This window comes from Bubalus kerabau, chromosome 13, assembly GCF_029407905.1.
Source record: "Bubalus kerabau isolate K-KA32 ecotype Philippines breed swamp buffalo chromosome 13, PCC_UOA_SB_1v2, whole genome shotgun sequence".
Taxonomy (NCBI): domain Eukaryota; kingdom Metazoa; phylum Chordata; class Mammalia; order Artiodactyla; family Bovidae; genus Bubalus; species Bubalus kerabau.
The window spans coordinates 63,423,148-63,448,807 of record NC_073636.1 but is presented as its reverse complement, the minus strand read 5'-3'; the positions used below and the strand labels follow the sequence as shown (position 1 = coordinate 63,448,807).

The 25,660-nt window shown below is 38.7% G+C and overlaps 1 protein-coding gene across 3 annotated transcripts in view; it reads left to right on the top strand.

Annotated features, from left to right (window-relative positions):
• Positions 1-25,660, top strand: part of CDK5RAP1 (CDK5 regulatory subunit associated protein 1) — a 35,771-nt gene that overhangs the window by 771 nt on the left and 9,340 nt on the right. For 2 of the 3 annotated variants that reach the window (XM_055544776.1, XM_055544775.1), the window contains exons 2-13: positions 1,878-2,012; positions 2,440-2,770; positions 4,334-4,437; positions 4,937-4,971; positions 5,996-6,096; positions 8,218-8,428; positions 10,164-10,284; positions 11,653-11,883; positions 12,943-13,040; positions 13,706-13,761; positions 20,735-20,865; positions 23,706-23,855. In XM_055544776.1, the coding sequence (XP_055400751.1) occupies positions 2,461-2,770; positions 4,334-4,437; positions 4,937-4,971; positions 5,996-6,096; positions 8,218-8,428; positions 10,164-10,284; positions 11,653-11,883; positions 12,943-13,040; positions 13,706-13,761; positions 20,735-20,865; positions 23,706-23,855 (1,548 nt within the window). In that variant the 5' untranslated portion in view covers positions 1,878-2,012; positions 2,440-2,460. The remainder of the gene's footprint in view (positions 1-1,877; positions 2,013-2,439; positions 2,771-4,333; positions 4,438-4,936; positions 4,972-5,995; positions 6,097-8,217; positions 8,429-10,163; positions 10,285-11,652; positions 11,884-12,942; positions 13,041-13,705; positions 13,762-20,734; positions 20,866-23,705; positions 23,856-25,660) is intronic. The other variant, XM_055544774.1, reaches the window with a different exon arrangement.

The following is a 25,660-nucleotide window of genomic DNA, read 5'->3' as shown; positions in this document are numbered from 1 at the left end:
CTGACTCTTAAGACCTTAATCACAATGTTCTATATCCACCACTTCCCTAAGTGGCCTTGCTGCAGCCCATGGTATCTCAAAGAGTCAGACACTGAACAACAACAATATCCACCAACAAAGGAGGTGTGGGCTGCAAAAGGTGCGGTTACTGAAGACTTACTGTATGCAAAGTTAGGTTTTGATATCATTAATTCTCAACAGAGGTGGAATTGGTGACTCAGGTAGGTATTTGACTTGCCCAGGGTCACACAAGTAAGGGGCAGAAACAGGTAACTTCAACGCTCACACTGAAAGTCTGCTGTTCTCTGTCACTTGAAAGTAGGTTGGCATTGCTCCGAAGTGCTGGTAGCATGTACATTAGGTGATCAGATTGGAGAATTAACAAGCCCCGTCTGTCTCATTTTACATGTACAGCACCTGCCATGTTACTAGAATGGGAGATACCAAGGATGTAGAAATGAATGAGATTTGTTTCCTGCTTTCAGGGACCTCGGGCTTATAAGGGATAAGCAGCAATTAACAGCAAGGTGTGATGAGTCTTGTGATAGTGAGAAGAAGTGTTTGGGAACCCAGAGGAGGACCTCTAGACTTTGGCTGTGATGGCCTGAAAAGGCGTCCAAGAGGAAGTAAACTAAAAGTAGTGTAGGAGTTGGTTAAGTCAGTTGAGATAAGATGTAACATCCAGAGAAGACAGCACGTGTAAAAGCCTAGAAGCTAGTGAAGATCAGTACGAAGATGTTTGGTATGGGTGGAGTGAGGTAGTCAGGCTGGAGATGTGGGGTCCATTAAGACTATGTGGTGGAAAGCAAGTCTCCATCTTTTCTATTAATTCCTTGAGTTACCTAGATTCTTTCCTGGGAGGCACCCACTGTTTCTCACTCTTGAGATACTGTGTGCCTTACAAATATGTACCTGAATTTTCATGCTTTCTTTGCTACACAGATCTGTGGATGGCCCACTATATCTAGTATAGCACTTTACTTCCCTGCTTTTGTCATTCAGCCTCACTTTCTAACAGTTGCATCTTATTCCATTGTATGGATGTGGTATGACTTATTTAACAGTCCCCTATTGATGACGTTTAGATCTTTTCCACTTCTTTGCTGTTAGAAACACTGCTGCATCAAGTATCCTTAGGCATAGGTTATTTTGTATATGCAAGAGTCTATCTGTAGGATAAATACCTAGGAATGGAACTGCTTGGTCAAAAGGTTTGTGTGTGTGTTTTCTTAATTTTTACTGAAATATAGTTGATTTACAATGTTGTGTTAGTTTCAGGTATAGAACAAAGGGAATCAGTTATACATGTACATATATGCTCTCTTTTTAAAATTCTTTTCCCATATAGATCATTACAGAGTATTGAGTGGAGTTCCCTGTGTTATACAGTAGGTCCTTATTAATTATCTAGGAATTGTTATGTTTGTGATTTTGATGGAAGGTGGCAAAATGGTCATTGTAAAGGTTGTGCCATCTTCTATGCCTCCCAGCCATGTGTGAGAGGGTCTGGGTGAGAAGTTTGAAGGCAGTAATGTGAAACTCTTGGAGGGTAGAAGAAGTCACTTATCAGGCCTATGGTGCCCCCATGTTAGATACTTTCCTTTTGAAGGAAGACAGAGGAAGATGCTAAGTAGTTTTCACAGTGTGGGGAGGCAGTGTATCAGGGTGGTTGGGGCACAGTCTTTGTAGTAATTGTCGTTGTTCAGTGGCATTTATGTCAGACTCTTTGCGACCACATGGACTACAGCAAGCCAGGCCTCCCTGTCCCTCACCAGCTCCTGGAGTTTGCCCAAGTTCATGTTCATTGGATGGGTGATGCCATCCAGCCATCTAGTCCTCTGACACCCTTTTCTCCTTCTTCCCTTGGTCCTTCCCAGCATCAGAGACTTTTTGCAATGAATTGTCTGTTCGTATCAGATGACCAAAATACTGGAGCTTCAGCTTCAGCTTTATGTTAATTCAGAACTTTATTTGGATCCCCACCCTGCTGCTTATTGGCTGTGGGAGCTTAGGTAAGTCTTCACCCTCTCTCTGTCTATTTCCTCCTCTCTGAATGGGGATAGTAATAGTGTCTGTTGCCTGTGTTACTCAAGATCGCTATAAAGATTTAAAGAATTAATACACTTAAAGTCCTTGGAACTGTTCCTGGCTCAAGGTGCTACTTTGTTATTTTGTCAGGGCTTCTCATTTCATCTCTGTCACTCCTGTTTTGAAAATAGACTGCCTGGATTTGCATCTCATCACTAGCACTTTTTATGATATTGGTCAAATTGCTTCAGATTTTCCATCTTTAAAATACTATTAAGAGGACAGTATCATTAAGAGTACGTTCTTGGGTTTTTATGAAGATTAAATGTATTAATATATGTCAAATGCTTAGAGCAGTGCCCTGTGTATAGTGCTCAATAACTTTTGGTGATGTCTGTCATCCTCTTGCAGACTGTGGGCTCCTTCAGTGCCATGCATCCTTTTCAGTGTGTTCTCCGAGCCCGGAGGTGTCTGAGGCGGGGGCCCTTGGCCTCTGTGTCCTGGCTGCTGCTCAGGACCTGCAGGGCACACAGCAGTGTCCCCAGCTCTGCATGTCCCAGTCCACAGAGGCAGCAGGAGGATGGAGTTTGGAAGGATTTCAGCTCCAGGCTGGCCACTGGACCGACTTTTCAGGATTTTTTAAGAAGTGCTTCAGTTCCTCCAGAGCAACCGTCCTCTTCAGAAGTGGAGGACCCACCCCCGTATCTCACGGTGGATGAACTTTTAGGAAGGCAGAGAAGAGGTTGGTTTAACTTTACTTCTCTTTGGACGTCCTGCCTTACTCCCTTTCAGTGCTCATGGCTTGATTCTTAACTGATCTTTTATAGACCTGGCTTTGGAGTTAACAGGGTTAACTCAGTAGAAGGTTGGGTTAGCGGAGTAGAAAGGCTGCTAAGTTATGGAATCATCAGCCTCTACCAAGCAGCAATAATATAAAGAAACTTAACAGTTCTGATACATGCAAATTGTGGGTGGAAGTCCTGGGTAGTCCTCTCTTTGGTTACCTTTGGAAACCTTGCAATCTCTGTTCTGAGTTTTAGATCATCCTAAGTTACAAGGCAGGTTTTGCAATTGGTACTATAGAAAATCATTATGCTTAGGCAGAGGTTTTCTTAGAAAACATAATGCACTCAGTTAAAATGTGTTAAAATTTGAAAAGACATTAAGAGATAACCAGACCTCTCCCCTTTTGCACTGTTTCAAAAAAAAGCTTCCGTTTATAACTCTTAATTATTTGGTCTCATTATATGGTGCAAATTATTTGTAATATGCTATTTTCATTTAATATTCTTCCAAATACCAGTCTTCATAATTAAATTAAAAGTTGTTGCAAAATACCACATGCTGTACCATGATGTTTTCCAATTGTTGGGACATTAGGTTGTTTCACAAATTTTTATATTATAAATAACACTATTAAAAGTGCTTTTGTATGTATACACACACAGATACACATATTCACACGTATAGAGATAGTTTTGCTTCTTCAACATTTTTTTCCTAGAGTAAATGTCTAGGCATTGAATTGGTAAATCGAGGAGCCTGTATACCTCATGACTTCTCAGATTTTTGTAGTCCTTTAAAATTTGTTATTCCCTTCTGTCTCTCGCTGACATAAGTTTGGTGTTTTCTCTTTTTAGACAAAGAAAGGGAGCCAAGGAACATTTAGAAAATTTTCTGATTGTTTATTTTTTAAAAAATTACTGCTATTTTATATTGGTTTTCATGTGATTGTCCTTCAGCTCTTAGCTCCATTTAGAATTTATTTGGGTTTGTGGATTAAGTGTGTTGGTGGGATAGGGATTGATAGAGGGATTTAGTTTGAAAGGGTTTGCTTGGGTGTGAAATTGATGTTCTTAAAACTTGGTGCAGATGTGTTTTATGTCATGTTAGCCATACTTACTTTCCTTTGATATGTTTGGAGTTACTTTAGGAAATTGCCTCATTTTTATTTTGTAGCTTTATTGACCCTCTAGCCACCGCTGTTATCTCTAGAGGCTGGAGAACCTCATTCTGTATAACTGTATTTCCTGAGTCTTAGGAGCATGTTTTCCCCACTTTTAAATGATCTGACTTATAGTTGGTGTGTGTATATAATGAAGTATTTCTTTTGTTCTGAAAGGCTTCATTATTAATAGTTTGGGGGTACATCTGGCAATTAATGGTGTCTCTGCATTGAGGCATCAGGGGACTTAAGCGACTAACCAGGTGCCTCAGGTGTTTCTGGGGCGTTTGGGGAGGCAGGCTTTTGAGACACGTGGTCCCTTTTTGTCTTCTTGCCTGTGGAATTGCCCTCTCGTTGCAGTCTACCTTGAGACCTATGGCTGCCAGATGAATGTGAATGACACAGAGATAGCCTGGTCCATCTTACAGAAGAGTGGCTACCTGCGGACCAGTAACCTTCAGGAGGTATACACATTTCCCTCTTTCCCTGTTTCCTGGGCCTGGGTGAGATTCTGCATTTGTGCTGGTTCTTAGGTGGAGTTTCAGGAACAGGCTGTGGCCTTGTGAGAATGAGTTCCTTTGAGGGAAGTGAGGAGTATGGGACTGAGGTGTACTTCTGTTGCAGTTATTTTTGAAACTTTTATGGTGGTGCTCACCTCAGGCAAGGAACTAGGTTGAAAATGGGCTGCGAGGAGAAGGCAAATGGGGAGTTAGTGTTTAATGCCTATTGGTTTTAGTTGGGGAAGGTGAAATAGTTCTGGAGGTTGATGGTAGTGATGGTTGAACAACAGTGTGAGTGTACATAATGCTACTGAACTGTAGACTTAAAAATGGTTAAAATGGTAAATTTTATGTTATGTGTGTTTCGCCATAATCTAGGGGAAAATAATGGACTGTGGGCAATGATTCTACAAGGCTGATTTTAAAGATCATAATTTTCCTTTTTTCCTTGCTCTCTACCCAGGCTGATGTGATTCTCCTCGTCACATGTTCTATCAGGTGGGAATTTATTCTTTACCTAGAGAGTGAATAAACCTTAGGTAAAATGCCAGAGCAGCAGTGCCAGGGTGACCCAACCCGTGGAGATGAGGCAGCAGGTTTGCAGTTTTCCAAGTGAATATAGTCCTGATAGAACGTCAGCATTTGCTGAACGTATACCTTGCGTCAGGTCCTGTGCTGAGCACAGTATGTGCCCTGACGGATTCTCATGACAACCCTCTGAGGTGGGTGCTGTTACCAAACTCATTTTATCGATGAGGAAACCGAGAGTGTGCTGAGTCGCCCAACATTTCCTGCGGTTTTTCTTGCACATGTTTATGCTGTACCTCACGTCATTAGGGCTAGGTCCAGTCAGTGGCTAGGGACAGAGTTCTTCTGACAGAGATGGGTGGCATCCATCACAAGTGAACATACCCTGCTTATTACTTTGTTTCTGTGTACATGGCATGTTAGTGTTGTTTCCTCAGCTGGCTGTATTATCAGTCAATCCAGCATTTTTGTTCTGAGGGTCTTGCAGGACATTGAACTAGGTGCTTTGGGAGATTCAGAAATGAACCTTTCCTCCATGGAGCCCGACTTTACGGAACTTAGTCTGATATGGGAACTAAGACAGATACACAGATAGCTCTAACATCTGGCAGAAAGCACTAGGTAAAAAAAAACAGTAAAAAGGAGAAATTGCTGAATACAGGGAAAAGAATAGTTAAAGTGATAGGAGAACAAACTCTCCAACCAAGGAGAGTTTGGGAAGTCTTTGTGAAATAGGTTGTTTTTGCGTTTGGCTTAAAGGCTCTTCAGGATTTGTAGATGTGTAGGGAGGACTCGTCTTAGGAATGGTTTTGGCTGCACTGTTTGTGAAATGTTAGTTTCTGACCAGGGATCAAACCTGTGCCCTCAGCAGTGAAAGCTTGGAGTCCTGACCCCTGGACCAACAGGGAATTCCCATTCCTCCCGTTGTCATGCTCTTTTAGGTTGCTCTGTAGTTTATTTTCAGGTTCAGGTCTACCTTTTTTGATCTTTGTAGGGAGAAGGCTGAACAGACCATCTGGAATCGTTTACATCAACTCAAATCCCTGAAGTCCAAACGGCTCCGCTCCCGAGTGCCTCTGAGGATTGGGATTCTAGGTATCTGGTAATTTGTAGGCTTTGTGAGCTTTTTGAGACTTGGGTACCGTGTAGCTTCATATGCTAGAGTTTCCCTTAGATGCTGGATTCTCAGTCTTATACATCCCATTCAGCCCTTGTACTTAATGTCAGAAGCTATAGAATTAAATGAGATGAAGCTCATAAAAGGACTTTTCTTAGTGCCTGGAAAGTAACAGGTACTCAGAAAGTGATCTGTCCTTATTAGTCTAATGTGGCTTGTGGTAGCACAGAGTAATGGATAGGAGAGTCTGAAGGGACAGTTTGAATTTATCAGGTAGATCTCTTTCATCTGGACTCCTAAAACATGCCCAAGTGAAGATCCAGCTATGCACTGACCAGTATGGTAGCCACTAGTCACATGTGGTCATTTAAATTTAATTACACTTATATAATATTAAAAATGCACTTCTTCAGTCTCACTAGCCACATATTGACTGCTTATTAGTCACACTTGACTAGTAGCTGCCAGTTTGAACAGCATAGATAAAGCACATTTCCTTCATCTTTAGACAGTTCTATTGGGTAGCTCTGATCTAGAGAGCTGGGAGGCATATTTCAAAAATAAATATTCGGTACCTTTGTGGTCCCAGAATTTAGTTGATGTATTTAACCTTAAAAATAGATTGTGTCTATTGTGGAATAGTTAAGTCCTCTTGATGATGGATCAAAACAAAGGGAGCTTATTCTTTTACACAGATTAATGTACTAAGTGAAGCAGAAAGATGGATGGATTAGCTAGGATGTTTTGTTCCATTTCAATTCCTTCATTATAGGACTTATATATATCTGTTTGGAGTGTTAGAAATCTCCAAAATAGTTTTTTTGTTTTTTAAATTGTAGTAAAGTATATGTAACATAAAAAAGGTTTACCTTTTGAACCTCTTCCAGAGGCACAGTTAGTTCAGTGGTATACAGTATATTCACATGGTTGTGCAAACGTTACCACCAACCATTTCCAGAACTTTTTCTTCTTCCCAAGCTGAAACTCCATACCAATTAGGAAATGACTCTCCCATTCCTCCCTCAGTTCAGTTGCTGGCAACTGCCATTCTGCTCTCTGCCTTGATGAATTTTATTGCTCTGGGTACTTCATAGAAATGGAATCATATGGTATTTTTGTAACTGGCTTAGCACAATGTCCTCAAGGTTCATCCAGGTGGTAGTATGTATCAGAATTTCCTTCCTTTTTAAGGCTGAGTAGTATTCCATTGTATGTATGTATTGACATCTGTTTATGGACATAGGTTGCTTTCACTCTTTGGCTATTGTGAATGATGCTGCTATAAACATGATTATACAATCAAGAATTGTTCTTAAAAAAAAAAAGAATTGTTCTTAAATGTTTTTAAAGGGTATTTTTAAGAAAATGGACTTTCAAATTCTATTTTTTTACTAATGGCAATGGTTTTCTTGGTTATGGAAGATGCCAGCATAGATGATAACTCATTTCTTACAGGTTTTGGTAAGTATTATGGGTGATAGGAGGAGTTCCCAGGTGGGTAAAGCACTCACCTACCAATGTAAGAGATACAAGAGGTGCGGGTTCGATCCTTGGGTTGGGAGGATTCCCTGGAGGAGGGCATCACAACCCACTCTAGTATTCTTGCCTGGAGAATCCCATGGACGGAGCTTGGGGGGCTACAGTCCATGGGGTCACTGGGTTGAACACGACTGAGCGACTGAGCACACACGTACACATGGGCAATAAGAAAGAAAAAGAGCGTAAGGGCAGCTGTATGTAGGTAGGTTTTATTTAAAAAATAAGTTTTTGACACAAAATAGTTTTTATTTATAGTACCAAGTAATTTTCAATTGAAAAAAGAGATGGTTCATGTCTAGAAATGGTTTTGGATGGTGGTTTAATTTTTGTCAGGCATGTAATTGAATTGCTGTAGAGCCCTTTTCCTGATTTTCTTATATAGAAATATGCAGGTTCCAGAGGTATAGAGTGTTGGGCAAATTTAAGGAGTGATGCTAAATTCCTAGAGAAGTTTCTATGCTTTCGCCTTTGATCCACCTGGAGAGAATGTGTACTGGAAAGAAGTCGTGAGACCAGATGAATTTGGCAACAGGTCTCAGCTTATTTGTTTTCCCTCCCAGGCTGCATGGCTGAGAGACTGAAGGAGGAGATCCTCAACAGGGAGAAAATGGTAGATATTTTGGCTGGCCCAGATGCCTATAGGGACCTTCCTCGATTGCTGGCTGTTGCTGAGTCAGGCCAGCAAGCTGCCAATGTGCTGCTGTCTCTGGATGAGACCTATGCTGACGTCATGCCAGTCCAGACGAGCCCCAGTGCTACCTCTGCCTTCGTGTGAGTCACTGACCAGGAGATGGGGAGTCAGCTTCTCTTTCCTTACTTTTAAAGTAACATCTTACCTTTATTACATTAAAAAATAATGCACATAGTAAAACTAAAGACAAAAAATGGTATAGTAGGACTCCTCAGAACTCTCATCCTCAGTCTCCTAGACTAACTCTGAGGCAGCCGTGTTTGTAGTTCCTTATATAATCCTTTCAGAAGTATTCTTTGCACATGCATTCATATATTTAATATGGACTCTTTTCTACCCTCCCTTCTCTTACTTTTTTCACTTAAGAAAATGTTTTGGGCTTAACTGATCCTTTTGTCCCTCCCTTGATCTTTATTTATTTATTTATTTATTTTTAAATTTTATTTTATTTTTAAACTTTACATAATTGTATTAGTTTTGCCAAATATCAAAATGAATCCACCACAGGTATACTCCCTTGATCTTTTAACTTAAAAGATCTGATGACAGATGTGGTGGATTCATTTTGATATTTGGCAAAACTAATACAGTTATGTAAAGTTTAAAAATAAAATAAAATTAAAAAAAAAAAAGATCTGATGACAAAATAGTTCATATTTGTTGAAGAATATGTGAAAAGATAGAAAAACATAGAGAAGTGCGTAAGAATTACTTACACGTTTTACCACCTAATGATAAACACTATTATCATTTTGGTGTATATCATTCTATTCTTTCCTCTGTGTTTGCGTGTGTATGCTTTGTATGTATTTATTCATAAAAATTGGCTCTTGATGTACTTGGTTTTATACGTTTTCTTATTTAAAATGATGAACATTTGTTATGAAATTTTCTGTAACAGATTGGCGAATAGGCTTATAGCCTGTTCTTGTAAATAAAGTTTTATTGTAATACAGCCATGCTCATTTGTTTACATATTGTCTGTGACTGCTTTTGCCACTACAGTATTAGTATGGTTTATAAAACCTAAAATATTTACTATCTGGATTTTTTACAGAAAAAGTTTGCAACCTCTCATTTTAATGGCTCTCCAATACTCTGTTGTTGGAATGCTTAATAAAAAAATTAATAGCTAATATTTATTTGAGTTCTTCAGTGAACATCTTTAATACATAGCGATCCATAATTGTTTCCCTAAGATAAATTGAGGCTTTCATATATAGGATACAAATGAAAGAGAGTGATGTAGCTTAGATACTTGGCATTTGGATCAGGAATGAGTGAGAGATGCAGAACCTTACATTTTAAATCCAGGTCTCTACTCGTTATGTACTCTTTGATAATATTTATTTTTTCTGGTCTGGATTTAAGGAATTAAAAAATAGGTAAACATGAACAGTAGAAAGTCCAAATGTGCAAGATCTGTACCCCCTTCCTTCACTACTGTGCTTCCTTGGGGGTAACCACGGTACAGTTACAGTTTGGTTTACATCCTGTGATTATCAGATAATAATTTTTTTTTTTGGCCATGTCATGTGGCTTGTGGGATCTCAGTTCCCTGAGCAGGGGTTGAACCCAGGCAATGGCAGTGAAAGCCTGTAATCCTAACCACTAGACCACCAGGGAACTCCCAACTCATAGTTTTTAAAGATAAAAATGTCTGCTTTGTTGCTTCTTAGATCTCAGATTGGTCCTGTGTGAGCATGTTGCCAAGAGAATTCAGAGCTAAAGGATAAATGCCAAGGGAGCTGTGACCTCCTTGGGTTGGACCATATCGTCCTGCTCCTTTACTGAGTACGGCGCTTTCCTCCCCAGGTCGATCATGCGAGGCTGTGACAACATGTGCAGCTACTGCATCGTTCCTTTCACACGTGGCCGGGAGAGGAGTCGGCCTGTTGCCTCCATCCTGGAGGAAGTGAGGAAGCTTTCTGAGCAGGTGAGAAATCTTCCAGCCCTTCTGGCTGTGAGTGTGTTTGTTGGAGGATGAGGACAACTTTTCTATAGTTTTACAGCCTGTGCTGTCTCTCAGCTGTACATGTTTAGAACCATACCTGACCAGAAAGAAATTCCTGGGTATACATCTTGGGTTGCTGCCCACAAAGTTTAGGCAGATCCACAGAGAGGGTTCCTTAGGAGGGAGTACAGTAGAATGGAGAGAGCATGAATGAAGTGATTATGAATTCGGGCTCCACCATTCTCTGGTTTGATGTGTGTGTAGACAGAACAGATGTGTGAATGTGAATGATAAAGAAATGAGGCACAGTGTTAACAATTACTGAGTCTGGGCAAGTAGTTTATGGGAGTTTTTTATACCATCTCAGTTTTTCTGTAAGTTTGAAATTATGTCAAAATAAAATAATAAAAAATAGTCTTTATAGCAACCATTTTTCTTTTACTTTCTGAAATTTTACAGTGTAGATTTTCAAACACAGACAAGTTGAAAGATTAATAAACATGATTACTGACATTTTGTCGTATGTTTTTTATCTGCCTATCTCTACAGATATATAAATATACTTTTTTCTGAACCATTTGAGAGTAAGTAGTAGTCATCAGGCCCTTTTGCCCTGCATCTGTCAGTATGCATCTTCTCAGAAGGAAGAATTTTTCCCTTCATAACCATAATACCATTATCATAAGTAGGAAACAGTTAACTAGTATATTCTAACATGTAGCCCATATTCAAAATATCTTAATTATCCAAAAATGTCTTATTACTGTTCTATTTTTAAGCCAAGATCCCATTAAGATTTATATAGTTTGATTTGATTGTATGTAATATTTCTTCAATCTCTCTTAACCTAAAACAGTTCTTTCACTTTTTTGTTTTTTGTCTTAAATGATGCATTAGACATATCTCCATTTGTTTGTTTCCTCATGTTGTTATTTAAAATATTCCCCTGAATTGTGGTAAACTGAAAGTTAGGTGTAAAAGCTTGATTGGATTTAGACTAAATATTTTTGGCAACAATACTGCATAGATAATGATTATATAACATTCAAAGGACAGAATGGTATCATAATTTGATTTTTGGTGTTATAAATTAGCTGTTATTTTTGAATATTGGGTTTGCATCCAGCTTTTTTGCTATTTTTAAAAATGCTTTGAAGATTTTTACATATGGTTTTATCCTGAAGTTCAGCTCTTTGGACATGATGCCCAAGATGAAATTATTGAGTTAAAGAGGGAGTATGTTTATGGATGACTCTTGGCAGGTTTAGCTAATTTTAGTTGGAGATTTGGCATAACGCTGCCAAACAAGTTTTAAAATTGCTTCCAATATATTTATATTTCCTTTTTCAGGGGCTGAAAGAAGTGACACTCCTTGGTCAGAATGTTAATAGTTTTCGGGACAATTCAGAGGTCCAGTTCAATAATGCAGTGTCCACCAACCTCAGCCGTGGCTTTTCCACCAACTATAAAGCCAAGCAGGGAGGCCTTCGTTTTGCTCACCTTCTGGATCAGGTATCCAGAATAGATCCCGAAATGAGGATTCGTTTCACCTCTCCCCACCCTAAGGACTTCCCTGATGAGGTGAGTATTGATATTTTACTGTGCCAGATTGACATCAGTGTCCCTAAGATTGCCAAAGGTTGGAGCCAGTAGGGTGTGGCAGAGGCATCTGTCCTCAGAGGTCAGGGGATCCTGAGGTGTGTTACTGTATTGCCCTCTGAATCTACACCCTTATGGAAAGATTTGAAGTCCACCAAGGTGGAGGAAGGTGTAGGATTGATACTGAGGCCATCAGTGGACCGTGAGGGCTGTGCAGAGAGAGGTTTTATTACAAGATGGTATGGGAAGGGCAGGTAGGGAGGCAATGTGATGCAGCAGCAGACAGTTTAGACTTTGGCCTCAGACAGAGCTGAGTTCAGTCCTGGCTCTTCCACTGCTTTACCAGTTCAGTTCAGTTCAGTTGCTCAGTCTTGTCCGAGTCTTTGCAGCCCCATGGACGGCAGCACGCCAAGCTTCCCTGTCTGTCACTAACTCTTTACCAGTAGAGATGACCTTTTCAACTTGTCATCTTCATTTGTAAAATGGTTAATAATCACTGCCTGCTTTGCGTTGTTGGGAAAGTTTTTTGTTTTGGTGAAATGTCTGTCTTTTGGCCCCACCCCTACTTTTTCCCCTCTGAAATATTTGTCTTATTGAGTTGTGAACGTTCTTTATGTACTCTTGGTAAGAATCATTTGTCAATAAATTTTTTTCAAGTATTTTCTCCTAGTTTTAGTTTCTTGATTGTATCTTTTAAAGGGGCTAATTAGTTTATAAGCTAGGTGAGACAAATGCTGTTTTTCCTTTCTGATCTGTGTTGGCACTGTCCTTGTATAGCCTCGTGACCTGAATCTGACCTCTGCTTGCTTTCTTCACTCTTTAAAAGTAGTAAAAGTAGAGAGATACCATCAGGTGAAATGTCTGGGACAGATGGAACATGGCTTGAGCAAAAGTAAAGAATTTGGGTGGTTTATATATTTGGTTTTGTCAGCCTCTTAATTCTTAAAAATTAATCTTGGTGGAGAAACAGTGGGAGTGGTATTCCTTTCTGTGATTCTTTGGTGATATTTTGATGACCTTTAATGTGTTATATTTGACCAGGTTCTGCAACTGATTCATGAGAGGGACAACATCTGTAAACAGATCCACCTACCAGCCCAGAGTGGAAGCAGCCGTGTATTGGAGGCCATGCGGAGGGGGTCAGATTTGCTTGGGGAGGGGCGTTCCATACCAATCCATGTTTAAGGACCAAGCAGTGTCTTAAGAACCTAGGATAGTGTGTGGCGCATGGTAGCTGCTCAATAAAGATTTATCACATAAGTAAACTGATGGACTTTATAACTTGCTTTGTTCATTCTATAAGTATAGACTGAGGATTGGATCACTCATTTGTTTAGCATGTGTCTTATTAAGCACCTACCGTGTGGCACACTGAGACTTTTAATCTTTATGGCTTCTCTGTGTTTACTTACTCTGGAAATAGTATAGCAAAGATAAGACTGAAAGGAGAAGGTGACAGATGACACACTGGATAGAACTAGTGATTTACCTTATATTCCACTTATATTCCACAGTGGCAAAGAATCTTAGAAATATTAAGTATTAATTTGTCTTCATTTCTTAGTTACATAAAAATGGCTATTTAAAATTACGTTCTTGAATTAAAATTTTATAGGCTGTGGATTAGGTTACAGTACAGGATTTGGATCTGAAGGGCTCTTTAGAATATTTTAACTTACTCTTGTACTGTCCTGTGTGAATGTAAAGTGATTATGTGAAGTAATTCATAGTATTATCTTCTTACAGCATTCATTTAAAGAAGATTGGTTCATTTGAGCTTTTTCTTTTTGTTTTTTTATTGCAGGTATTCAAGAGAAGCTTATGTGGAATTAATTCATCATATCAGAGAGTCTATCCCAGGTACATTTAAGAAACGTATTTTGCTGGGCATGTTACTTTACCAGTGACCCCCAGTCTTTTTGGTTGGATACAGGCAACACTTGTGGAAGTACATGGTGTCACCTTCAACACTTCTTTTACTGTTCTTCATTTCTCTCTTTCTCTTACTTCTTTCTGACCAAATATCTTGGTCTTGCTAGAAGTACTCAGTGATGTGGATTAGCTTGTGGCCTCAAACTAAAGAGATTCCTTTTCTAGAGTCTTTATGTTTCTGAACACGAGAGAGACCTTGTTTCTGCTCGTTAGCAGCAAAGTTATGGTCTAAATTAGTTCTTATTTGGGAGCAATTGATATCTTTTTTTTTTTAAACTTCTGTTTTGTATTGGGGCCAGTTAACAGTGTTGTGGTAGTTTCTGGTGAACAGTGAAGGATTCAGCCGTATGTGTATATATATATCTATTCTCCCTCGAACCCATCCCATCCAGGCTGCCAAGGACATTGAGCAGAGTTGTATGTGCTATACAGTAGGTCCTTGTTGGATACCCCTTTACTCTGTAGTTTTTTAGATCTGTTGACAGTGTCTGCATTGTTTTACAAATTTCTAATTACTGTAATGTGTTCTGCACTAAAACTTGCATTTGGATGGGACAGGATAGTGTGGAGGTTCTCTGGGCTGCAGCTTCCTCTTCTGTAATGTGGAACTAATAGTACTCACCTTGTTGGATTATTAGGATAATTAAAGTGTGTTGGAATGTTGTGTATATGTTTGTAGGAGGTACTTAAAACATTCTGCATGATAGATCACATGCTGGGCCACAAAGCAAACCTCCGTAAATTTAAGAGAATTGAAATCATATCAAGCATCTTTTTCAGCCACAGCTCTATGAAATTAGAAATCAGCTACAAGAAAAAAATTGTAAAAAACCCAAACATGTGAAGGCTAAACAATGTTACTAAACAACCAGTGGATCACCAAAGAAATCAAAGAGGAAATCAGAAAATTCCTAGAGACAAATGAAAATGAAAACATGATGATCCAAAATCTGTGGGATGCAGCGAAAGCAATTCTAAGAGGGGAGTTTGTAGCAATACAATCTTACCTCAAGAAATAAGAAAAATCTCAATGAAATAACCTAACCTTATATCAAAAGCAGCTAGAGAAAGAAGAACAAACAAAACCCAAAGTTATAAAGAAAGAAATCATAAAGATCAGAGCAGAAATAAATGAAATAGAGACAAAGAAAGCAATAGAAAGGACCAATGAAACTAAAAGCTGGTTCTTTGAAAAGATAAACAAAATTAATAAACCTTTAACCAGACTTATCAAGGGAAAAAGGGAAAGAGCTCATTAAAAAAAATTAGAAATGAAAAGGAGAAGTTACAGCTGACACCACAGAGATAGAAAGGATCATAAGAGATTTCTTTAAGCAACTGTATACCAGTAAAATGGACAGCCTAGAAGAAATGGACACATTCTTAGAAAGGTAAAATCTTCCAAGACTGAACCAGAAAGAAAGAAAATATAAACAGACCAGTCATAAGTAGTGAAATTGAACTGAGATTAAAAAACTTCCAAATAAAGTCCAGGACCAGATGGCTCCACAGATGAATTTTATCACACATTTAAGAGAAGAATTAACACCTATCCTTCTGAAACTAGTGCAAAAATTGCAGAGGAAGGAATGTGCCCAAACTCATTCTGTGAGGCCACCATCACCCTGATATCAAAACCAGAGAAGAAAAGACACCACCAGAAAAGAAAATTATAGGCCAATATCACTGACAAACATAGATGCAGAAATCATCAATAAAATCAGAGCAAACTGAATCCAGTAATACATTGAAAGGATCATATACCATGATCAAATCAGATTTATCCCAGGGATGCAAGGATTTTTCAATATCTGCAAATCAGTGTGAAACACCACACAAATTGAAGAGTAAAAACCATATTATGTCAGTAGATGTGAAAAAAAAGCTTTTGACAAAACTGAAACAACTATTACGATAAAAACTCTCCAGAAAGTGGGCGTAGAGAGAACCTACCTCAACATAACAAAAGCCATATATGACAAACCCAGAACTAACATCATACTCAAGAGTGAAAAGCTGAAAGCATTTCCTCTAAGATCAGGAACAAAACACTTTTATTCGACATAGTTTTGAAAGTCCTAGCCGTGGCAATCAGAGATGGAAAAAGAAGAAATCCAGATTGGAAAAGAAGTAAAACTGTCACTGTTTGCAGATGACATGATACTATATATAAAAATTCTGAAGATGCTATCAGAAAACTACTAGAGCTTATCAGTGAATTCAGTGAAGTTTCAGGATACAGAATTAATATACAGAAATCTCTTGCATTTCTATACACTAAGAACAAAAAGATCAGAAAGAGAAATGAAAAGAAACAATTTCATTTACCACTGTATTGAAAAGAGGAAAATACCTAGGAATAAACCTACATAAGGAGGCAAAAGACCTGTACTCTGAAAAGCATAAAACATTGATGAAAGAAGTTGAAGTGATACCAACAGTTGGAAAGACACACCATATTCTTAGATTGGAAGAATAGTATTGTCAAAACAACTGTACTACCCAAGGCGATCTACAGATTCAGTGCAATCCTTATCAAAAGTGCAATCTATCAAATTACCAGTGACACTTTTCACAGAACTAGAACAAATAGTTTTAAATTTATCCGGAAACAGAAAGACCCCGAATAGCCAAAGCAATCCTGAGAAAGAAAAACAGAGCTGGAGGAATCAGGCTTCCTGGCTTTAGACCATACAACAAAGCTATAGTCATCAAAACAGTATGGTACTGGCACAAAAACAGAAATAATAGATCAATGGAACAGAACAGAAAACTCCAAAATAGACCCACACACCTTTCGTCAGTTAATGTATGACAAAGGAGGCAAGAATATACAGTGGAGAAAAGACAATTTCTTCAATAAATGGTTCTGGGAATATTGGACAACTATATGTTAAGGAAAGTTATGACCAACCTAGATAGCATATTCAAAAGCAGAGACATTACTTTGCCAACAAAGGTTCGTCTAGTCAAGGCTATGGCTTTTCCTGTGGTCATGTATGGATGTGATAGTTGGACTGTGAAGAAGGCTGAGCGCCGAAGAAGTGATGCTTTTGAACTGTGGTGTTGGAGAAGACTCTTGAGAGTCCCTTGGACTGCAAGGATATCCACCCAGTCCATTCTGAAGGAGATCAGCCCTGGGATTTCTTTGGAAGGAATGATGCTAAAGCTGAAACTCCAGTACTTTGGCCACCTCATTTGAAGGGTTGACTCACTGGAAAAGACTCTGATGCTGGGAGGTATTGGGGGCAGGAGGAGAAGGGGACTACAGAGGATGAGATGGCTGGATGGCATCACTGACTCGATGGACGTGAGTCTGGGTGAACTCCAGGAGCTGGTGATGGACAGGGAGGCCTGGTGTGCTGCGATTCATGGGGTCGCAAAGAGTCGGACACGACTGAGTGACTGATCTGATCTGATAAGTTAGCATATAAACTGAATTTTAAATCATAGCTAGGCTCAGACACATATTTATTAGGAACCATTACATTAAGAGTCAACACACTCTTGCCAACAAAGTGTTTCTTTGTTCCTATAGCATAAAAATCCATGCCTTAGGATTCAACGAACTCTTGGAAAGTATTTTCTAACTCCTGTTGGTTTTGGAAATGTTTTCTCTGCAAAGTTGTCAAGATGCTTGAAGAAGTGGTAGTTGGTTGGTGAGAGGTCACATGAATATGGCAGATTAGGCAAAACTTTGTAGCACAACTTTTGAAGTGTTAGTTGTCTCATATGCAGTTAGGTTTTCTTGTGGAGAAGAATCAGGCCCATTCTGTTGACCAATACTGGCTACAGGCATTGCAGTTTTTGGTGCATCTCATCAGTTTGCTGAGCATACTTCTCAGATGTAATGATTTTGCTGGGGTTCAGAAAGTTGTAGTGAATCAGACTGGCAGCAGACCACCAAACAGTGACCATGACTTTTTTGGGTGCAAGTTTGGCTTGGGGAAGTGCTTTGGAGCTTCCTTTTGATCCAGCCACTGAGCTGGTCATCTCTTCTTGTATACGATCCACTTTTTGTCACATATCACAGTCTGATCAAGAAATGGTTTGGCATTGTTGTGTAGAATAAGAGAAGACAACACTTCAGAACAATGGTGTTTTAATTTCAGGTCAGCTCACGAAGCACCCACCTGTCGAACTTTTTCACCTTCCAATTTGCTTCAAATGCTGAATAACCGTAGACTGGTCAGTGTTGAGTTCCTCAGCAACTTCTCATGAAGTTGTAAGAGGATCAGCCTCGATGATTACTCTAAGTTGTCATTGTCAACTTCTGATAGCCATTCACTATGCTTCTCATCTTCAAGGCTCTCATCTCCTCTGCAGAACTTCATAACCACCACTCCTTTGTACATTTGTTAGCAGTTCCTGTGCCAAATGCGTTGTTGATGTTGTCAGTTGTCTCTGCTGCTTTATGAGCCATTTTGAACTCAAATAAGAAAATTGCTTGAATTTGTTTTTTGGTCTAACATCATTTCCATAGTCTAAAATAAATATAAACTTTTATATAAATAAAATTTTTATATAATATAAAAATTTAAAATAAAAATTATTAAAAATTAAACTTATTTAAAATTTATTTAAATTTTTTAATTTAAAAATTTATTTTTAAAATTTATTTTAAAAATATATTTTTATATTTTTAAAATATAAAATTTTATATATAAACTTTTATATAAATATAAACTTTTCTAAGTCTTAAAAAATAATAATAAAAAATATAAAGTAATAAGTAATTAGCCCAAAAAACATAAAGCAAGAAATGCACATTAGAATTATTTGTAACATCCACATTTATATAGAATGTATTCATGTCAGACAGCAAATTCAAAAACTGCAGTTAACTTTTGCACCAACTAATACAAAAAAATGAAATTAGAACATTCTCTAACACATACATAAAAATAAACTAAAAATGGATTAAAGATCTAAATGTAAGACCAGATACTATAAAACTTGTAGAGGGAAACATAGGCAGAACACTCTGTGATATAAATTACAGCAATATATATATATTTTTTTGCATACTGCTTGGCTTGCCTGGGGTCTTAGTTTCTCAGTCAGGGGTTGAACCTGGGCTGTTGCAGTGAAAGCGCCAAGTTCTAACCACTGGACTGCCAGGGAATTCCCACAGCACTACTTTTTGGATCTACCTCCTAGAGTAATGAAAATAAAAAATAAACAGATGAGACCTAGTTAAACTTAAAAGCCTTTGCACAGCAAAAGAAACCATAAACAAAACAAAAAGGCAACCCACAGGATGGAAGGAAATATTTGCAAATGAAGTGGCCAAGAGGGGATTAATCTCCAAAATGGACAAACAGCTTGTGCAGCTCAGTATCAAAAAACAAACAGCCTAGTCAGAAAATGGGCAGAATACATAAATAGACATTTCTCCAAAGAGGACATTCAAATGGCCAGAAAGCATATAAAAAGATGCTCAAACATCGCTAATTATTAGAGAAATGCAGAGGGAAACTACAATGAGGTATCGCCTTACACTAGTCAGAATGGCCATCATCGAAAAGTCTTCAAACAGTGAATCTTGGAGCGAGTGTGGAGAAGAGGGAACCCTCCTAAACTGTTGATGGGAATGGAAATTGGTGTAACTACTATGGAGAACAGTATGGAGGTTCCTTAAAAAACTAGGTATTAAGTTGCTTCAGTCGTGTCCGACTCTGTGTGACCCCATAGACGGCAGCCCACCAGGCTCCCCCGTCCCTGGGATTCTCCAGGCAAGAACACTGGAATGGGTTGCCATTTCCTTCTCCAATGCATGAAAATGAAAAGTGAAAGTGAAGTCGCTCAGTCGTGTCCGACTCTTTGCGACCCTATGGACTGCAGCCTACCGGGCTCCTCCGCCCATGGGGTTTTCCAGGCAAGAGTACTGGAGTGGGGTGCCATTGCCTTCTCCAATAGAACTATCATATGATCCAGCAATCCTACTTGTGGGCATATATCTGGAAAAAAAACATAATCCAAAAAGAAAGGTGCATCCCAGTGTTCATTGCAGCACTGTTTACAATAGTCAAGACATGGAAGCACCCTAAATGCCTCATTCCTTGATGGAGGAATGGCTGAAGATGTGGTGTGTATACACACACACACACACACACACACTGGAATATTACTCTGCCATAAAAATAATGAAATAATGCCATTTATAGCAACATAGATAGTCTGAGAGATTACCATACTAAAGTAAGTCAGAGAGACAAAGACAAATATATGGTATCACTTATATATGGAATCTAAAAAGGTGACACAGATGAACTCATGAAACAGAAACAGATTCACAGACTTTGAAAACAAACTTATGTTTACCAAAGAGGAAAAGTGGTGGGGAGAGTTATACTGAGTTTGGGATTAACATATACAACTACTATATATAAAACAGATAGCAACAAGGACCCTCTCTATAGCACAGTGATCTCAATATTGTGTAATAACCCATATTGGAAAACAGTCTGAACAAGAGTAGAAATATGTATGTGCATAACTGAATCACTTTGCTGTACACCTAAAGCTGACAACATTGTAAATCAGCTATACCCCAATATAAAAGATTAAAAAAAAAAGTAAAAGCAGGACAGATTTGAAAATATGGACTCCTGCTGTGTCCCTGTCCCTCAATGCAATGTTTGAAGTGAAAAATACCTTTTCTGATATGAAGCTGAGGGGAATGTAGACTGAGAAGCCAGGCTTTGGCTTGGGAATCTTGTCGATGAGCAGTCATGTCCCTCCTGGCTCTGTATTGATTGTTCTGTTTCACTTGCCACATGGGTTAAATAGCTCCGGGAAGGCTGTACAGTCACTAGCCCTCCCTCTGAAATCTCCGAGTGCCACGGCCTCACTCGAAGGTAAGCAGCAGTGACATGCTGTCATTTGTCGTGTGTCACAGGTGTGAGCCTCAGCAGTGATTTCATTGCTGGCTTTTGTGGTGAGACGGAGGAAGATCACCTTCAGACAGTGTCCTTGCTTCGGGAAGTTCAGTACAACATAGGCTTCCTCTTTGCCTATAGCATGAGACAGGTGAGTCCTGGACTGGGGGGAAGAGCTCTTTCTAATTCTGAGACATCATTTCTGACCAGTTTCTGATTGATTGTGAACTGCTGGAAGAAAAGAAAGGGACAGCAAGGCTTTGCTTGAGAAACCACAGGGATCTTACATTCATTATTTTTTTTCTAATAAACCTATTTACTCTTTTACATAGTTCAGCAATTTGAGATGAAAAACAACTGCTTCTGCAAGTATTCCTCTTTATTAGAATATTTAAAAAAATTAATTGGTTAATTAACTTTCGGCTGTGCTGGGTCTTTGTTGCTGCACGGGCTTTTCTGTAGTTGTGGTGAGCAGAGTCTACCCCCTAGTTGACGTGCACAGGCTTCTCAGTGTATAGCATGGACTCTAGAGTGTTTGGGCTTCAGCAGTTGCAGCCCCCGGGTTCCAGAGCACAGGCTCAGTAGTTGTGACACATGGGCTTAGTTGTCTCGTGTCATGTGGGATCTTTTGGATCAGGGATTGAAGCTGTGTCTGTTTTATTGGCAGGCAATTTTTTTATCACTGAGTCCACCCTTTATTAGAATATTTAAAATTATTGTTTAGAATTTGAAAGTGCAAGGAGGAGGGACACCGTTCTCTTTAAAAGAAACTGCAAATCCTTTACTAAAATGCAGAACTTTTCTTTTGGCCTACAGATGTGATTTGTTTTATGGAAGCTCCTTGTTGCCCTCCCAGCCATTCTCAACCATTAAAAAAAAATATTTATTAGTATTTATATACTTGGTTGCGCTAGGTCTTGGTTGTGGCACATGGGACCTTGGTTGCGGAACATGAACTCTCTAGTTGTGGCTCACATGCTCAGTAGTTGTGGCACTCAGGCTTAGTTGCTCTGCGGCGTGTGGGATCTTAGTTCTCTGACCAGGAATTGAACCCATGTCCCTTGCATTGCAGGGAGGATTCTTAACCACTGGACCACCAGGGAAGTCTCATCCTCAGCCATTTTTAATTTCCATTTTTCTAGGCCAGGTGAACCCACTGATATCTGCTTTAGAGTTTCTCTTACAAAACAATTCCCAGGAAAACAAAGCAGAAGGAGATGAGAAAGAAAAGGGCGAGTAATGTGTATTTCTTGCAGAGAGGAGTAGTCTTGGTTGCCTGCTATTTTCTTGATAGCAGGAATGAATTGCTTGGGTCTCTTATCATCTTCCCAGTCACCTCAGGGGTCACTTGGTTTGTGTTTGGGCTGGAGACTGAGGGACTTCCATGGCCAGGGAAAAGCTGTCTGATGAATGATTGAGCTATGAATGTCACTCAGCTGTCTCTCATCAACCAAGCTAATTCATGTCTTTTAAAACCCACTGCCAAGTGGTCTACAGACAGTGTAAGTGGGCCAGTGTGTGTATTGATGCCTCTTACAGATTGTTTCAGGGATAAAGCATCAGAGGAGCTGTTGGCTTCCAATTTGCTTCATATCAGAAGTGACAAATATGCAAGAGAAATTTCTCTTTAACTCTAGAGTTGGAGATGAGTTTTCAGTGTGTGGTGGAAGCATGCCCTACAGGCATTGCTTATGAATGTTGATTTAGGAATCTGTTTAATAATTCCTAGATTAGAGTGAAAGTCATAGAGACTTCATCAAGTAGCATAGTGGGTAAGAACAAACAGTCAAATTGTGCCTCTACCATTTAATGGCTATGTGACCTTGGAAAAAGTCTTTGCTTTCTTCATCTGTGAAAGGGAATAACATTAATACCAACCTTATCAGATTATTTTGAAGTAATATATTAGCTCAATTAAATATATATAAAGCACTTAAAATAGTGCTATATAGTAGTTGAGTGCACAACAGAGGTAAATTATTATTGTTAATAATAAAGAATTAGAGTAAGCTCTGTAAAATAATTCTGTTTTAGAATTGTCTACCAGTTCTTCATTTCCCTCTGGATTTGGTAGTTCTCTTAGAGCATTAGAGTTAGGCAGATTGGTTTGAATGTCGACTCAGGTGTATAGACTTTCCTCTTGTTTAGTTCTGTGGTTCTCCAGCTCTATTATGAGCTTGTGTTAATAAAGATATGTGTAAACGTGTGTATGTATATATTTATATATAAAGATGTATGTACACTGATTTTGGATGATTTAAAAGTTTTTCAAGGATAACTTATTTTATTTTTTGACTAGGTAATACATGTACATGGTATAGAATTCAAAACATCAAAATAGTGTGCAGTCCAAAGTAGTTGTTTTTTCTTCCTAGATTGCCTGGTTTTTCAGTTCCTTCTCTGAAGGCAACTGCTCTTAGCAACTTACTGTGTAACCTTCCAGAGATATTTCATGTATTTATGAGTATATTTGTATGTATTGTTTCTATAGCAAACTTGCTATACACGATGATCTGTACCTTGCTTATTTCTGTTCAGAGTATATTTTGGAGAGCAATCATATCTATATGTACAGAGCTATCTCATTCTTTTTCACAGGTGTGTAATATTCCATTGTGTAGATAAACCATAATTTATTTCACAGGTTACTTATTGATAAACATTTACTTGCTTTGCGTCTTGTGTCTTTATAAAACTGCTGCTCAGAAACCTGGTACATGAATTACTTAATATATGTGTGCTATAAAAGTATCAAGAACAATTTTTGAGTCTATGATTTTCATGTGCTAAATTTAGAGTTTAACCCTTGTAAAAATATGACTATTGCACAGTTACCTTTTTCTCTTAGAAGGCCTCTGAACTAGAGAACCGTCGTGGTGTGGCTTGAGTTCCTGTAGATGTGTCTGTAAATTGCAGATTGGATGAGCATGTCTGCCTTAAAAATGGACTCTACAAGTCCTTGGTGACCTCCAACTCTCTTTTTTCAAATAGAAGACACGGGCATATCACAGGTTGAAGGATGATATTCCAGAAGAGGTAAAATTAAGGCGTTTGGAGGAACTTATCACTGTCTTCAGAGAAGAAGCAACAAAAGCCAACAAATCCTTTGTGGGTTGTACGCAGCTGGTGCTGGTGGAGGGGGTGAGGCTATGTGTATATGTATATATTTTGTTTGTTTGTCTTTTTGTTTTTTAGAGCACAGTGTATCTGCCTTTATTTAGATCTTTCATTTATCTTATCAGTTTTTGAAGTTTTCAGCATATAGGTCCTGTACATGTTTTGTTAGATTTATACTTTTTTTTTAGCTATTGTAATTGCTATTGTATTTTTCATTTTGGGTGTCCATGTATTCACTGTTAGTATGTAGAAATAATTGATTTTTTAAAAATAATTTTTATATTGTAGCCCATGATCTTGGTGAACTCAGTAGTCCTAGGAGTTTTTTGGGTAGGTTCCTTGGGATTTTCTTAGGAAGTTATCATATTATTATTGGTTTTTTGTTTCTTCCTGTTGTTCCAGGTTCCTTCTTTTATTGTTTCCTTTTTGCTTAGAGAACTTCCTTTAGACATTCTGGTAGTAGATTCTCTTTGTTTTCCTTCATCTTAGAATGTTGATTTCTTCTTCATTCCTGAAGGATATTTTTGTATTTAGTGGAAGGATTGGGGAAAAGTTTTTCTGCTGCATCTTTCTGGAAGCAGTATTGTGTGTATTTTGAGAACCAATTTTATTGTCTGTTTTCAGTCCTTTAAAAAAAATCACACTGTCTTAGAAATATACTGTGTTTCAGAAAGTTTGGGCTTCTGTAGTCTTCCATGGTCAAGCTTGGGAATCTAGCCATCATTTCGTGCACTAAACAGTTAGGATAAGAAGGGGTGTTAGAGAACCTGACCTTCTGTGAAGCTGCATGTTTCAGCTCTTGAAGAGAAGGGGAAGGAGAGAGGCAGCGCCCTTTCTGTGACTCCTCACAAGTCCTGAATTGAGCGAGTCCTGCTCCATGCCTTACGATATGGCAGCTTCAGAATCACCAATTGCTCATTTGTGTTTGTTAAGACTCTCCATTAATGAGTAACTGTGGAAAATTTGTTCAAGCCAAAAGTAATTCTGCTTTGTGTAAGACTTCAGGAGTATATTGTGGAGCCCAATGGTAAGAATACTGCCAGGTGTCTGGAGGGTACCGTACCCAATCTGGGAAGCCCTGAGGCTCAGACTTTCTTCTCTCCTCAGGTCAGCTTTTCCTAATTCTTCATCTGTGTGGCGGAGTACAGCAGCCCTGTAGTTCCTGTGTTTCCTGGTGTATAGTTCCAGCTGTTCACAGACCAGCGTTGTGTTTTTCAGCTCCAATTCAAATTTCCAGGAGAGGGAGTCTCATCCGCTCAGCTTGGGCTAGGAATCTTCCTGTGGTCTGGTCCAGCAGTTGCTGTTGGTTGATGATACTGAGCTGGTGAAATATCCGCAAAGTGTTTGCCTTGATAAGTGCTTTGCTATTTAGGTATCAGCTATGATTCTGAAGATCTCCATACATGAACGTGTCTATTAGCAGTCCTCATTTTGTCCAGTAGGAATTAGGTCTTACTGTAACCCCAGTTCTCCTCATACAAGATCTGGTACAGAATAGTGTACTTGTCATTTGATTGAATGAATAAGTACTCAGGTTACTAATCTTTGTCCATGACGTCATTGGCCCCATGGAGAGCACATGGTAATTATTTCAACCAAAACAAGTTTTGTTTTATTTTGTCTTTATTTTATTTATAATAAGTTAAATTTAATTTTATTTAATTAATTAATTTGGCTGTGTAGACTCAGTTGGGATCTTCAATCTTTGTTCTGGCATGCAGGGTCTTTTTTTAGTGGCATGCGGGATTTTTAATTGTAGCACAGCAATCTTTGATCTTTGTTGTGACATGTGAACTCTTAGTTGCAGCGTATGGGATCTAGTTCCCTGA